The 15,030-nt window shown below is 48.5% G+C and overlaps 2 protein-coding genes across 2 annotated transcripts in view; one reads left to right on the forward strand and one right to left on the reverse strand.

The window, feature by feature from the left end:
- Nucleotides 1-61: 61 nt before the first annotated feature.
- Nucleotides 62-5,316, forward strand: ap4s1 (adaptor related protein complex 4 subunit sigma 1). The gene is made up of 6 exons (XM_061894961.1): nucleotides 62-220; nucleotides 2,977-3,168; nucleotides 3,235-3,321; nucleotides 3,387-3,455; nucleotides 3,526-3,537; nucleotides 3,614-5,316. Exons 2-6 carry the CDS (start codon nucleotides 3,031-3,033, stop codon nucleotides 3,740-3,742), a joined length of 435 nt encoding a protein of 144 aa, XP_061750945.1. The 5' UTR covers nucleotides 62-220; nucleotides 2,977-3,030; the 3' UTR covers nucleotides 3,743-5,316.
- Nucleotides 5,196-15,030, reverse strand: part of hectd1 (HECT domain containing 1) — a 29,546-nt gene continuing 19,711 nt past the window's right edge. The window contains 17 exon segments of the mRNA XM_061894840.1: nucleotides 5,196-5,655; nucleotides 5,711-5,855; nucleotides 5,926-6,076; nucleotides 6,157-6,250; nucleotides 6,314-6,392; nucleotides 6,469-6,627; nucleotides 6,686-7,140; nucleotides 7,216-7,353; nucleotides 7,425-7,626; nucleotides 7,694-7,821; nucleotides 7,887-7,963; nucleotides 8,033-8,296; nucleotides 8,299-8,351; nucleotides 8,426-8,577; nucleotides 8,638-8,708; nucleotides 8,775-9,128; nucleotides 14,752-14,973. Of these exon segments, the coding sequence (XP_061750824.1) occupies nucleotides 5,518-5,655; nucleotides 5,711-5,855; nucleotides 5,926-6,076; nucleotides 6,157-6,250; nucleotides 6,314-6,392; nucleotides 6,469-6,627; nucleotides 6,686-7,140; nucleotides 7,216-7,353; nucleotides 7,425-7,626; nucleotides 7,694-7,821; nucleotides 7,887-7,963; nucleotides 8,033-8,296; nucleotides 8,299-8,351; nucleotides 8,426-8,577; nucleotides 8,638-8,708; nucleotides 8,775-9,128; nucleotides 14,752-14,973 (2,882 nt within the window). The 3' untranslated portion in view covers nucleotides 5,196-5,517.

A 15,030-nucleotide genomic window follows, 5' to 3' on the forward strand; every position in this document is an offset into this window, starting at 1 on the left:
ATATCAACAAATGTGTATCGTCAAAAAAACAGTTAAAATGGTGATGTACATGAAAAAACAGACGTCCTACTCTTTTTATACTTTGAACGCACCGGGACAGAGCGATCATGGCATACGCAGTCGAGCCGTGTTAGCAAAACAGTACACTCGGCTCGCTTAGTAACTCTCGATTACAACGATATCTTCTGATAAAACTAGCCGATGTGATCTGCGGCGGACAGTAAGTTGACAATCTTTGCGTCCATCGAGGTACTTGTTCGTTGTGGTAATGTTCAGTTTCATTGAGGGCCACACGGCAGTTGGTGCTCTGAGAGGGCCAACTGAATTAGTGAGTAATTTAATAACTATGTTTAAGGATTTACTTCATGGTATTACACATTTTCCTATGTATTTCATAGTATTTTGTTGACATACTTCCAAAAGTATTTAGATAGTTCGATAGATGGATAGTTATTTATTCCTTCAGGAAAATTAACATTTTCAGCACAATTACATTCAAGATCAGATAAACATTACAGGGAGACAGAACAGGATCGCTGACGGGTCTGCTGACTTACGGCGCCCCTTACAAAAAAGGTGAAATACAGGTAAACAAGTGGGGGGGGGGATGGGAGAAAAAAAGAAGAAGAAAAAATTGGTCTAAGCCTGGGCCCCTGGAGAAGGCGTCCAGACTGAGGCCAAGGGAAAAAAACAAACATCTCATAGCCATAGTACACATCCCTCTTACATGTGTGTAAGAGGGAAACATCAAATCAAACATCAAAGAAAACAAAGGACATGAAAGACAAAGCAGCGGAGCTGATACAACCAGCCACTTCTACATACAGCTATGAATAAAAAGTAAAATAAAAATATACACTGTGGTGGCCTCTGTGGTGTTCCACACCATCGTCTGCTGGGGTGGGGAGAGTATGGCCAGAGACAGGAGCAGACCCAACAAAGCAACCAAGAGAGCCAACTCCACTTTCGGCCGCCAACCTACTCTCTGCCAGTGTCCAGTCCGCATGGATGAGCGAGGATATGTCCAAGAAGACTGAGGTGTTCAATACTTGCTCATTCAGCCAAGACACTGTAAAGCTTGTCCATCCCGGCGCTCAGTGCCAATTCCACAGCCCTGTCTCTCCAAACTGACTCTAGTGTAGCAGAGTCCCAGCGGCTGGTCTCCATGGCCAAAAGGTTCCCGGGAGGAAGATTCAGAAGTCCACAAAAAGCACCGCAGAGGTCACGAAAGTGCCACCCCTTGTCACATAGTCCCAAAGGGTCCCAGGACCAAAAGATGTGTGTATATATATATATATATATATTTATTATAATAACACGTGAAAACAAGGGGGAAACACAAAAGGATGACACAAGAGCACAGAGCTCCTGCCAACAGCAGCCACGACAGTGGCGCCATCTTGGAAGAAGATTTAGACTGGAAGCTCAATTGTATTATAGAATTTAGTGTTATTTTTACAACATCCATTCATCCATTTCCTACCGCTTGTCCCTTTCGAGTTCGCAGGGGGTGCTGGAGCCTTTATTTGCTGCATTTGGGCGGAAGGCAGTGTACACCCTGGACAAGTCGCCACCTCATCACAGGGCCAACACAGATAGACAGACAACATTCACACTCACATTCACACACGAGGGCCAATTTTAGTGTTGCCTATCAACATATTACTGTAAATGGTAAAATTCTGGCAACAAAGTGGTCAGTTTTTTCACCATAAAATATGTTTGGTTGTTTTCACGGTGCATTACTGTTTATGGAAAATAGTGACACTGCTTTCTACTATGAGGTTTTGTCACTTTTTCATAATTTCTATGGTTGTTTATACGGCGTATTAGTGTAAATAAAAACAATCGGGTGTACTCCGCCTTCCGCCCGATTGTAGCTGAGATAGGCGTCAGCGACCCCAAAATGGAATAAGCGGTAGAAAATGAATGGATGGAATCATGAGGGGTTTTTTTACTGTAAAATTCATGTTACTGAATAGCCCAGTTTTTTTTCCATAACATTTTTTACAGTGTACAATTTAATGGATAACTTAAATTATAAGTCTATCACATATTGTAACATAACACATTTGTAATGTATGATACTTGATACATTAGACAATATTGGATACAAATATATGTTAGTGCATGCAGTACATTTATTTTTTTCTGTCAAAATGGAAGGAAGGCATTTTGTAAGAAACGATTAAAAAACATGGACACATTTAGAGGCTTCTGCGAGCCACAATACATGATTTGATGGGCCGCAAATGATGTGAACGGCCACGATAAATGTGAAGGGCCACAATAAATGATGTAAAGGGCAAAATTAAATTACATGGTGGGCTACCTTAAATGTGAAGGACCACATACAATGATGTGGCGGGTCACAATGATGTGAAGGAAAACAAATGTGAATGGCTACATTGTATATAGTGGGCCACAATAAATGTGAAGAGCCACACAAAGATGTGGCGGGTCACAATGATGTGAAAGACAACAATAAATGTGAATGCCCACATGATATATGGCGGGCCACAATAAATGTGAAGAGCCACATAAAATGATGTGGGGGGTCACAATGATGTGAAGGACAACAATAAATGTGAATGCCCACATTATATATGGCGGGCCACAATAAATGTGAAGAGCCACATAAAATGTGGCCGGCCACAATAATATGAAGGGCCATGTTAATGACGTGGCGGGCCAACATAAATGATGTGAGGCGCCTCGTTAAATGATGAGAAGGGCTACCTGAAATGATATGGCGATCCGCAATGATGTGAAGGGCCAATTTAAATGATGTGGCGGGCCACAATTAATGATGTAAAGTGCCAGGTAAAATTAAGCGGTGGTCTTGAGTGACACTTGTAAAAGGAAGTACTGTGGCCTACGGGTTTTTGTTTGGAGCCGTAAACGCGATTTTGTGAGTACTCTGGAAATTTCTGGAACATTTAATTGTGGATTCTGTCTCTTGGACTAAAACCCCAGGAGCACTGCAAAGCTGGACGCCTAACAGGAAGTGAGATAACATCCAGCGAGAGGATGATCACTTTCATCCTGATGGTGAACCGCCAGGGTCAGACTCGTCTATGCAGGTACTACCAGCCGCTCAAGCTTAGCCAGCGCACGGCCCTGGAGACTGACGCGGTCCGCTGCTGTCTGAGCCGCGGGCGAGACCAGGTGAACCCCTGACACACCCACTTCCTGTCTAGCTGGATGCTGTGTGTAACGCTGTCTCCTTGCCAGTGTTCCTTTGTGGAGTACAAGGACTTCAAACTGGTGTTCCGCCAGTACGCCGCCCTCTACATTGTGGCAGGTGTCACAGACGACGAGGTGGGCTGCGCATCCTCGTTACTAGCATTGCTAAGCACAAAGCCTGAAAGTATCGCCCTCTGCAGAATGAGCTGTCCGTCTATGAGCTCCTGCAGAACTTTGTGGAAGTTCTGGATAAATACTTCAGCCGGGTGGTGAGTTTCCAGTCATGAGGCAAAGGTGGCTTTCTCGGACGTCTTTGACTTTCTGTTTTGTGTCCCACAGAGCGAACTGGACGTATCCTTCCTGGTCACATGACCCATCACGTCACTCAAAATGCCAGTTGACCTTCCTCGACTCGGGGCCTTGTCAGATTATGTTCAACCTGGACCGAGTCCACCTCATCTTGGATGAGATGGTCCAGAATGGACACATTGTGGAGACCAACAGGAGCAGCGTTCTGGCGCCGCTCACAGCTCTCGACAAGATGGCGGACGGCTGACGTGCTTTTATTTTGCAGTAGAGATGGACCGACATGTCTTAAAGGCCTACTGAAACCCACCACTACCCAAGTCTGATAGTTTATACATCAATCATGAAGTGTTAACGTTGCAACACATGCCAATACGGCCTTTTTAGTTTACTAAATTGCAATTTTAAATTTCCCGGGACTTTTTTCTTGAAAACGTCGCGTAATGATGACGTGTACGCGTGATGTCACTGGCTGTTATGAATATGAGCGCTGCGTACACACACACACACAGCTAAAAGTCGTCTGCTTTAACGGCATAATTACACAATATTTTGGACATCTGTGTTGCTGAACTTTTTGCAATTTGTTCAATTAATATTGGAGAAGTCAAAGTAGAAAGACGGAGTTGGGAAGCTTTAACCTTTAGCCACACAAACACACGGTGATTCCTTGTTTAAAATTCACGAAGGTGAAACTTTAGTATGGATCACAGCGGACATGGATCCCGACTACATGTCAACCAGCAGGTTTCGGTGAGAAAATTGTGGTTAAAAAGTCGCCTCTTACCGGATATCAGCTGAGCTTGTGCAGTCCATACAGCTGCCGTCGACTTCCCCGAGACACTGCGCGTCAACACCCGGCCGTGGACGTACACTTCCGACTATCAGGTACAGTTAAACTCACTAAGACACTAGCAACACAATAGAAAGATAAGGGATTTCCCAGAATTATACTAGTAAATGTCTCTAAAAACATATGAATCCGTCTCAATGCAACGCGATTGCAATCGCGTTTTTTTTTCTTCCCAAGTCCGTCGCTATCAATATCCTCAAACACAAATCTTTCATCCTCGCTCAAATTAATGGGGAAATTGTCGTTTTCTCGGTCTGAATAGCTGTTTTTGTTGGAGGCTCCCATTAAAATCAATGTGATAATATGAGGAGCCCTTAACATGTGACGTCATCATCTGCGACTTCCGGTAGAGGCAGGGCTTTTCTCCAGCTGCGAACTTTATCGTGGATGTTCTTTACTAAATCCTTTCATCAAAAATATGGCAATATCACGAAATGATCAAGTATGACACATAATGGACTTGCTATCCCTGTTTAAATAAGAAAATCTCATTTCAGTAGGCCTTTAATGTTGTGCTTAAGTTAGCAGCAAAAAACATCAAACACCTTCATTCCCCAGAGTCTGAATAATTGATATAATTAATGTGCAGGTTCACTTCCTACCTTGTTTACTTACATGACAATCTCAATGTTTTGTAATCAGTGTTTTATATTTTTCCCATCATGCATTGCAATGGATTTAAATGGGTGTCATTATGAATTGTGTGCTGTACGTGGACATTTTTGACATCCACAAAGTTCAGTGAGCAGATTGTGTTGGCTTTTGGTGGTTTTTTTTGCGCCATGAGTGGGAAAGCTTGTTTGGATTTGTCGCCACCTGGTGGCTTCCCTCCAAAGAAAACCAGTGCTGCTTCTTGCTACTTTGCAAACATTTTAATGATCTTTTTTTGTCGGAGCAAACACATTTGAAAATATCTGTCGAGTTGAAACTGCAACTTGAGTTAAATAAATGTTTATAATATACAAAGAAAATACAGGAAGTGACTCTTGAGATGTGCCTTGCACATGACCAGTGTTTGTGTCTCTGGAAACAACCGCGCACGCACACACACACTTAAACAAACTGAAAATGAAACGCACACACACACACACACACACACGCACACACACACGCACCAGATAGGTGAGGAGGATGAAGTGGACGTGGTGAGGAAGAGGCTCCACCCCAACAGGTCAGTTGAGGTGAAAGCCTTTCTCCATGGTGGCGGCCAGAAGACGCTCCCTCATGATGTCCTCAGAGGAATACTCGGGAAGCTTCAGGTAGTGAACGCACGTGTTGACCGACGGGTAGCTGGAGTCCGTTGCATCCACCTGTCAAGGGGGGAGGAGCCAGCGATGAGACGCACCAGACACATGCCGTCCTTACCTTTCTGACGATGGTGAGGCGGGGGTGCAGATTGGCCAGCCCCCCCGGGGGTAGCGTGGAGCAGCCAGTGGTGAACTGCAGGAAGGCTTTGCGTTCGTCCGATGACATCCCGCACAAGACTCGCACGAATCGCAGGAAGCCAGGGCTGCGGACGCAAACGCGAGTTAGATAGCGGCAGAGGTGAGAACACAGCGGCCATGGGGGGTTGGGGTCACCTGTCTCTGGTGTAACCCAGCTTTGGCTCTGTGTAGTTGATGATGTCGTCAGCAGTCCACGAAGGTGATTGGTTCCCACATAGGATCATCTGCACCTCCCTGTGGCTGAAGGAGCTCAACTTCTCCATGGGGAACACTCGATTGAAGCCCTCTGAGGAGCGGCGAGGACATGAGGACGTGTGTGTGTGTGTGTGTGTGTGTGTGTGTGTGTGTGTGCGCACGCACACTTACCTCTGAAAGCCTCCATCTGCTTCTGGATGCCCGTGTGCATGCAGAAGTCAAACATCAACTCCACATAGTCCTCGGCGTTTTCCATGGTCACCATCTTTGCAGCATCAGCACTGTGGTTACCATGGATACCAGGTTCAATGCCAAATCGGTGTCTTACCTCGTCGTCGCCGTTGGGTTTGAGATCAACTGCCGAGAAGCCGTGGACTTTGGAAGACGGACAGAACTGGAAGTTCAACCTGGACATGGAGGACAGACGCGTAAGTCAAGCCCCGCCCCTTCTTGGTGGTCTCCACCAATCAGGTGTCTTCTCACCCCAGGTCTTCAATGCTGAGGGGGGGTCCAGAGCCCAAAGGGTTCCTCAGCATTAGGTCCTGCAGTCTGGTGTTCTTCTCGTCTTCGGACAGAACTTTGCTGGCCAGGATCTGCCTCCTTTTCACCACCAGCTCCTTGACCTCCTTCAGGAAGCTGGCCCTGCAGGAGGAGATGCGGTTATTACCCTGCGAGCGCCGCCATCAGGCCGTTGTCTCACCTGTGTGGGTTGACTAGCTGAAAGTCGTCCCAGGTGAGGATGCCGTGGTACCAGGCCGGAGGTTTGGGCTTTGGGGGGTCCATGATGAACTCGGACTTTGAGTCCTCGTCAAAGCTGCCCACGGAGTACGTATCCTGGCTCTCCTCGGTGGACGCTTCCGAGCGCACGTCCGACGTTGGCGGACGCTCGCCATCATGGCCGCGCGGCGAGTAGAGCAGCTTGCTCATGTTGGACTTAATGTCCCCCATGCACAGCAACTTGAAGAAGGGCTGAGACACGGGGAGGTCCACCAGTCGGTTGTCCTGGATGCACTTGGCCAGGAACACGCCCAGGAAGTGGAAGAGCTTGGTGATGCGCTCCAGCTCCTCGCTGTCCTGAGGGAAAGGCGCTGGGAAGAGGCCGCAGGAACGCTGCACGTAGAAACCAGGAGGCTTCAAGCCGCCGCCCAGGTCCACCTGACACAAACATTGAGAGGTGAGGACACATGCAGACCTTCTTGGCATCAATAATGCAAACCAGTGCCTTCTCACCTGTCGTGACTCGTCGTCTGGAAAGTCGTCGTCACACAACCAGATCCCCAGTGATGTCCTCTGAAACTGTGCGGCCAGCAAGGCGTAGAACTCCAGCGTTGGTCCCAGGCCGGTTCCTTCCTCACCCTGAAACTCCACCTAAACGCACGTTTACACGCCAAAGAGTCAGAGGAAAAAGCAGACAGCTTTTTGCACTGGCGACCGCTCACCTCCAGCACGGACTTCCTGTCAGCGTGGACCTGCATGACGGACTCTGCCCACTCCATCATGGGGTCTCCCCGCGGCACCTTGACGCGCTCGTGTTTGAGGCGGCCCACCCTGAAGTCTCCGGGATCGTCCCGGCGCACCGTGGTGGAGGGCCTGGAGCGCTCCATGGTGGCCTCGCGCCGGTTCTGCAGCCAAACGATGGCCCTGCCCACACGCCGGGTCAAAAGGATGGTCACATGTGACCGGTCACATGATGGCATCAGGTCCTCACCTGGAGGCTCCAAAGGCGGTGCAGGTGAAGAACAGCTGGCGGGTCTCAAAGGGGATGAGGAAAGGACACTTGGACGTCAGCTGTTCACACCAGTCAGGAAGTGCGCCACTCGCCAACGCTAGAGGCTCCTGGGGGGATCAAGAGTTAGGCAAGAGCAGAGCAGAACCAAGATGGCGGTGGACCGTGGACACACCTCAATCTGCTGAAGGATCTTGGTGGTGACCTTCTTGCTGGTGAAGTCTTCTGGAGCCGCGTTGAACTGCAGCTCGTCTGCGCAGACAAAAAGGGGCGTGGTGACACAAGTGCATGGAGAAGACGAGGCGCGTCGCAGGTCCTCACCCTCCTGCAACGTGCGTGCGTTGGAGGCGGCGTCTCCGCCGATGACGTAGAGGATTCGCAGCAGCTGCAGGACATCCTCCACACCGCAAGCGTTCAGACCGCAGCCCGCCTTAGCCTGTGCCGCCTCCTTGCTGCAGCCCAGGATATCGCTGCTCTGATTGGACAAGGGCGAGCCGGGACTCGGACCGCCGTGTTCACAAAAGTCCTGCAGACACAGCACATCAACACTCGGCCTCGTACTTGTAGACGTGTGCGAGTCCTCACCAATTTGTCGCTCTCCTTCTTCTTGCTGCCATCCTTTTGCTCCTTGTACATGATCCTACCAAGGACAAACAGCCGGAAGTCAATACCGCACACGCCTGCCCCCGCAGACGCCGTGTAAGCGCATCTCACGTGTAAGTGGGCTCCCAGATGCGGCGCAGTTTGTCCGTCTTGACGGCGCCGTTGCAGGAGAGCTGCAGCAGTCGCTGGACGTAGAAGAAGATCGTGGACTTGTAGTTGGACAGAGGAAGCTCCACCTCCCGCGTGGTCCCCAGCCCCGCGACCTGCACACACCTCTGTTACTCCATGGACAGGTGAACTCTGTGACCCATCCGAGGGTCTACCTTGAGCGTGAGGGCCAGGTGAGGAGACGGAGCACACTCCACTTCCTCCTGCACTTCTGAGCGTGGGGTCCCTGCTGACACAGCCAATGAATACAAGTTACCAGACTCAGGGTTCAAAGGTTTGGCCGGGCGCTGACCTGGGGAAGGGATTTCCAGGTCGGTGGTTTGCTGTACATTGGTTCTGCCGGGTCGGGGGTCAAAGGCAGGGACCAGGGCCGAAAACTGTCTCTTCAGTACAAAGTCGTCGTCCCAAGTCCTCCTGCGACCTCCTTTGGTTTCATACTCCTCCTCCTCCTGCAGCAAAGCACCGTCAATTCCTGCTTCTGCTGCGCTCGCCAACACAAGCCTGGTCCTTACCAGCACCTCCTCGTATTCCTGGTCCTCCTGGTTATCGTCCTCGTTCTCGTCGTCGTCATCGTCGGGCTCAGGTAGGTCCTCTTCGTCGTCCAGCTCGGCCAATAGAGTGTTAGCGCGGCAGCTGTCCAGGAAGTCTGCGGCGGCATAGAGCATGAGAAAATAGAGTCACAAGGGACGAACCCTGTGCCTTTTAAAAACGGTGCAGCTACTTAACAGATTTGTCTTTATTAACTTCCATAATGTTTGGTGTTCAAAGAGTTGCCATAAAACAGACGGACACTGAAAAAGTGTTATTGTTTATGCTCTGGCGCCATCTTTTGGACGAGTTTGCTCACTGCAGGTGGTGCAGTGCCCTTCTGTCTCTAGTTTTTAACCAGAAATACCAATGCCTTTTGTATTCTGTCAGTCCATAGCGTTTTTGCCTGTATGTATTTTCATTCATCGCTCCAAGCAATGTTTGTAGGTTTTAAAATATAACTAAAACAATTCTTTCTTACTATACCGTCCCATATGTGATGTCTGTAGGAGTGTTTTCATGCATATTTGTACGTGCTATCGTAATGTAATCAAGCTAGCGTGGTTAGCATTACCTAATAAGCTAACACGTTTACGAGTGTCCATGTTAATATTATTAACTTACAATGACATTTTCTATTGTTTCAGTTTCGCAAGTTACTCAGTAAATTTTCAAAAACGTCACCGTGGAATTATTGAGTCGGTTTAGCTGATTGGAGAGCTCGCTTGCACATGACCATGACCATGACTTCGGTTGTGTTTAATCAGCCGTTTTACTACCGTGTTACAGACACCGTTTGGAAACAATTAAGGTATGTAAATAAACATTTACAGAATATCCATCCATCCATCTTCTAACGCTTATCCAAGGTCAGGTCGCGGGGGCAGTAGCCTAAGAGGGGAAGCCCAGACTTTGCTCTCGCCAGCCACTTCCTCCAGTTCTTCTCGGGGGATCCCGAAGCAATCCCAGGCCAGCCAGGAGACATAGTCTTCTCAACATGTCCTGGGTCTTCCCCGTGGCCTCCTATCGGTTGGACGTGCCCTAAACACCTCCCTAGGGAGGTGTTCGGGTGGCATCCTGACCAGATGCCCGAACCACCTCATCTGGCTCCTCTCAATGTGGAGGAGCAGCGGCTTTACTTTGAGCTCCCGCAGGATGGCAGAGCTTCTCACACTCTCTCTAAAGGGGAGCCCCGCCACCCGGCGGAGGAAACTCATTTCGGCCGCTTGTACCAGTGATATTTTCCTTTCGGTCATAACCCAAAGCTCATGACCACAGGTGAGGATGGGAACGTCACTCGACCGGTAGATTGAGAGCTTTCCCTTTCGGCTCAGCCTCATACTCTCTGAGCACTCCCCACAGGACTTCCCGAGGGACACGGTCGAATGCCTTCTCCAAATCCACAAAGCACATGTAGACTGGTTGGGCAAACTCCCATGCACCCTCAAGGACCCTACCGAGAGTATAAAGCTGGTACACAGTTCCACGACCAGGACGAAAACAACACTATTCCTCCTGAATCAGAGGTTCGACTATCCGGCGTAGCCTCCTCCCCAGTACACCTGAATAAACCTTACCAGGAAGGCTGAGGAGTGTGATCCCATGATAGTTGGAACACACCCTCCGGTTCCCCTTCTTAAAGAGAGAAATCAACACCCGGTTTGACAATCCAGAGGTACCGCCCGCGATGTCCACGCGATGCTGCAGAGTCTTGTCAACCAAGACAGCCCCCAGCATCCAGAGCCTTAAGGAAGTCCGGGTGGATCTCATCCCCCCCCGGGAATTTGCCACCGAGGAGCTTTTTAACTACCTCGGCAACCTCAGCCCCAGAAATAGGAGAGCCCACCATAGATTCCCCAGGCACTGCTTCCTCATAGGAAGACGTGTTGGTGGGGTTGAGGAGGTCTTCGAAGTATTCCCTCCACCGATCCACAACATCCGCAGTCAAGGTAAGCAGAACACCATCCGCACCATACAGGGTGTTGATAGTGCACTGCTTCCCCTTCCTGAGGCGGCGGATGGTGATCCAGAATTGCTTCGAAGCTGTCCGGAAGTTGTTTTCCATGGCTTCCCCGAGCTCCTCCCATGTCCGAGTTTTTGTCTCCGTGACCGCTGAAGTGGCACGCCGCTTGGCCTGTCGGTACCTGTCTGCTGCCTCCAGAGTCCTATGAGCCAAAAGAACCCAATAGGACTCTTCAGCTTGATGGCATCCCTCAATGCCGGTGTCCACCAACGGGTTCTAGGATTACCGCCACGACAGGCACCAACTACCTTGCGGCCACAGCTCCAATCAGCCACCTCGACAATAGAGGTGCGGAACATGGTCCAGTCGTTCAAAGTTCTTCCAGAAGTGGCAATTGAAACTCTCTCTTTCCCAGCAGACACTCACAATGCGTTTGGGCCTGCCAGGTCTGTCCGGCATGCTCCCCCACCATCGCAGCAAACTCACCACCAGGTGGTGATCGGTAGAAAGCTCTGCCCCTCTTCACCCGAGTGTCCAAAACATGAGGCCGCAAGTCCGATTACACAACTACAAAGGTCAATCATGGAACCGCGGTCTAGGATGTCCTGGTGCTAAGTGCACATATGAACACCTTTATGTTTGAACATGGTTTTCGTTATGGACAATCTGTGATGAGCACAAAAGTCCAATAACAAAACACCACTTGGGTTCAGATTCGGGCGGCCATTCTTCCCAATCACGCCTCTCCAGGTTTCACTGTCGTTGCCAACATGAGCGTTGAAGTGTCCCGGTAGGACAAGGGAATCACCCGGGGGAGCACTTTCCAGTACTCCCTCGAGTGTATCCAAAAAGGGTGGGTACTCTGCTGTTTGGTGCGTAAGCATAAACAACAGTCAGGACCCATCCCCCCACTCGAAAGCGGAGGAAGGCTACCCTCTCGTCCACTGGGTTGAACTCCAACGTGCAGGTTTTGAGCCGGGGGGCAACAAGAATTGCCACCCCAACCTGTCGTCTCTCACTGCCGGCAACGACAGTGTGGAAGAGAGTCCAGCCCCTCTCGAGAGAACTGGTTCCAGAGCCTTTGCTGTGCGTTGACGTTAGTCCGACTATATCCAGCCGTAACTTCTCTACCTCGCGCACTAGCTCACTCTCCTTCCCCCTCCAGGGTGGTGACGTTCCGAGTCCCAAGAACTAGCTTATGTAGCCGAGGATTGGACCGCCAAGTGCCCTGCCTTCGGCTTCCGCCCAGCTCACATCGCACCCGACCTCTTTGGCCCCTGCTATGGGTGGTGAGCCCATTGGAGGGGGGAAACACGTTGCCTCTTCGGGCTGTGCCCGGTTGGGCCACATTGGAACAGGCCCGGCCACAAGGGGCTCGCCATCGTGCCCCACCTCCTGGCCTGGCTCCAGAGGAGGGCCCTGGTGACCTGCGTCCGGGCGAGAGAAATCTGGGTCTTTGTCTTGTTTTCTTCATAGAGGTCTTCGAATATTTACAGAATATTTCTGTGTAAATAACTAATTTCTAGGGTTGGGTATCGAGTATCGATTGGAACCAGGACTAACTTTCCGATTCTCCCGGAATCGTTCAAAAGTTTAAATTTCGATTTCTAGTTTCGATTCCCAGTCCGCCGACCGGAAAAAAATAAGTCCGCCGACCGGAAGAAAAAGCAGCTGAACACCAACGAAGAAGCGCCCACCGCCGGAAGTCTTAGCATAGCCGAGCATACGTAGCCGAGCGTCTGCGGTCGAAAGTGTGGCTTTATTTTACTAAAAAAAATGAAATACCCGCGAAATGCAACACGTGCGACAGGACTGTTTCGTAATTAGGAGGGTGCACGTCGAACATGATGAAGCACCTCCGAGTTCATGGAGTACAAATAAATGCGTGTCCCGTCTTCGACGCGCTGCGCCGACCGTCCTCCTCTGCCTCTTCCTCTTCCTCTGGCTCCGACGCCCAGCCTGGCACCTCGGTGACTGCACTGCAGTTGGAATCCGGTAAGTAAAACAATATATATGCAATAATGTGTTTTGCGCCAATGTTGAGGCAGCTAACAAATTATCCCGCGTATTTTTTCATAGACAATTTACAACCTGCTAGCCAGGCTCCGCGATGTGCTCAGCGTACTCCGTTCACCGTAGCGGTAATGGGGAAGATGTCGGTGCCACAGACGGAAGAGTGCCACAGAAAGGTCACTGCACACATAGTCAAAAGACTGCATCCCTTTTCAGAGGTGGAATCTGCAACATTTAGGTTAGTTAAGCAATAACGTTAGAGCTAAGCTAATTGATACTGGGCTAAACAGTAACAGCAACATTACATGTTTGTTTATGTGTGCAGGGATATGGTGAAAACTCTCAACCCAAAATACTTACCACCTTCAGGGACTACCTGGCAAACACATTGATCCCGGCATGGTACAAGAAGAATCGGAATCGAGAATCAACAGGAATCGGAATCGTTCGAATTCAAACGATACCCAACCCTACTCATTTCACAACGTTTATATCTGCGACTTATATTCTGATGCGCTTATATATGTAAACATTTATTTTTAACTTTTAAAATTTAGTGGTTGCTGCTTATACACCACAAATTACAGTAGTACTACTGTATGACGACTATAGGGTAAAATAAATTTGTACTTTATTGTAATTACTACCACTTAATATTGTATTATATTTATTATCGCTACGACAATCAAAAACTATTGTATTAGTTAATATAGTACTGTATTGTAATTTTCATTACTACTGCATTATAATTAATCATATATATACTACTACCTAATATTATAATTACTTTTGTATTATAATTATCACTCCTACTATATCATAATTATCACTAAAGTATTAAAACTGTTTTATACTAAATATTTGTAGTGAATAGTAATAGTTCAATTACTATTACTATTGTATATAATGTTACTACAGCATCATTAATACTGACATAACTATTTTTGGTACTATATCAATTACAGTTGTAATATAGTTACTACCACAATATAATAGTAATATAGATAACTTACAACTGTATTATACTAATTATGGGTGCTACAAAAAAATTGATTCACATCCAAATTGGGATTTTTATTTACTCCAACTCAAAGTCAATCCCTAATTTGAGAATCCATCAAAAATGTAAAGTTTTCTTTTTGTCTGAACCCCTCCATTTGTGAAGTTTTTGATGGGGCCAAATATGCTTTGGTGTGCCAACTTTGTCGGTTCATTCATTTATTCTGTGTCACGCCTGTAGGCAAAAAGCAGGGTGCAGCATTGTTGCTGAGGAGGCACAACCCCCTACGACTCCTCACTTCTGCGTGTGATCCTTTTATGTTTGTCCTTTTTGACAACTCAATTTGGCTCTCAAAGAGAAAACAGACGTGTGGGAAGGAGGGAATCGCTGTGGAGTCCAAAAAAATGGCGGTCATAATTATGGACTAAGCAGGCTTCCTGCCTCAGCAAGTTGTAATTGTGATGAGATCGGACTTCTCAGGAAAAATATGCCAAAGCAGACTTATTTCACAACGGAGAAGAGCGCGCACACGCATACACACGCCCCCTTTCTTCTCCTCCTTTGTTGATGTTACATCGAAGTGGATTTTACTTCTTTTAAACATTTGTTATTGTTGCAAAATGCTTGTTATAGTTTAAGATTGTTGTGATTTCTGATTGTTTGAGGGCACCAACAGGACTTCTGTGTGCGTGTCGGCAGAATCATGTCGAATCAGAACCGAGAGGTTATTTATTGTTATTTACAGCTAAAATGGATATCACTCACCGTAGAGAGAAAACTCTGCCTCTTGCCCCGTGTCGCTCTCGCTGGACGTGGACGTCAGGCTGGTGGTCAAAGTGTTGCTGAGCAACTGTCCCACCGACAGGCCGGTGGTTGCCGTGGCGACGTTGTTGCTGCTGGTGACGATGGAGGTGGACATGGTGACAGTGGAGGTAGTGCCGGTGGTGGTGAGGTTAGGGAAGCTCTGAGCGCCCATGAGCGGAGACGCTGCAACAAAGATCAGATAGTGATGATGATGATTATTATGACGGCGGTTATGTGACT

The sequence above is a fragment of the Nerophis ophidion genome, linkage group LG03 (genome assembly GCF_033978795.1).
Source record: "Nerophis ophidion isolate RoL-2023_Sa linkage group LG03, RoL_Noph_v1.0, whole genome shotgun sequence".
Classification (NCBI taxonomy): Eukaryota; Metazoa; Chordata; class Actinopteri; order Syngnathiformes; family Syngnathidae; genus Nerophis; species Nerophis ophidion.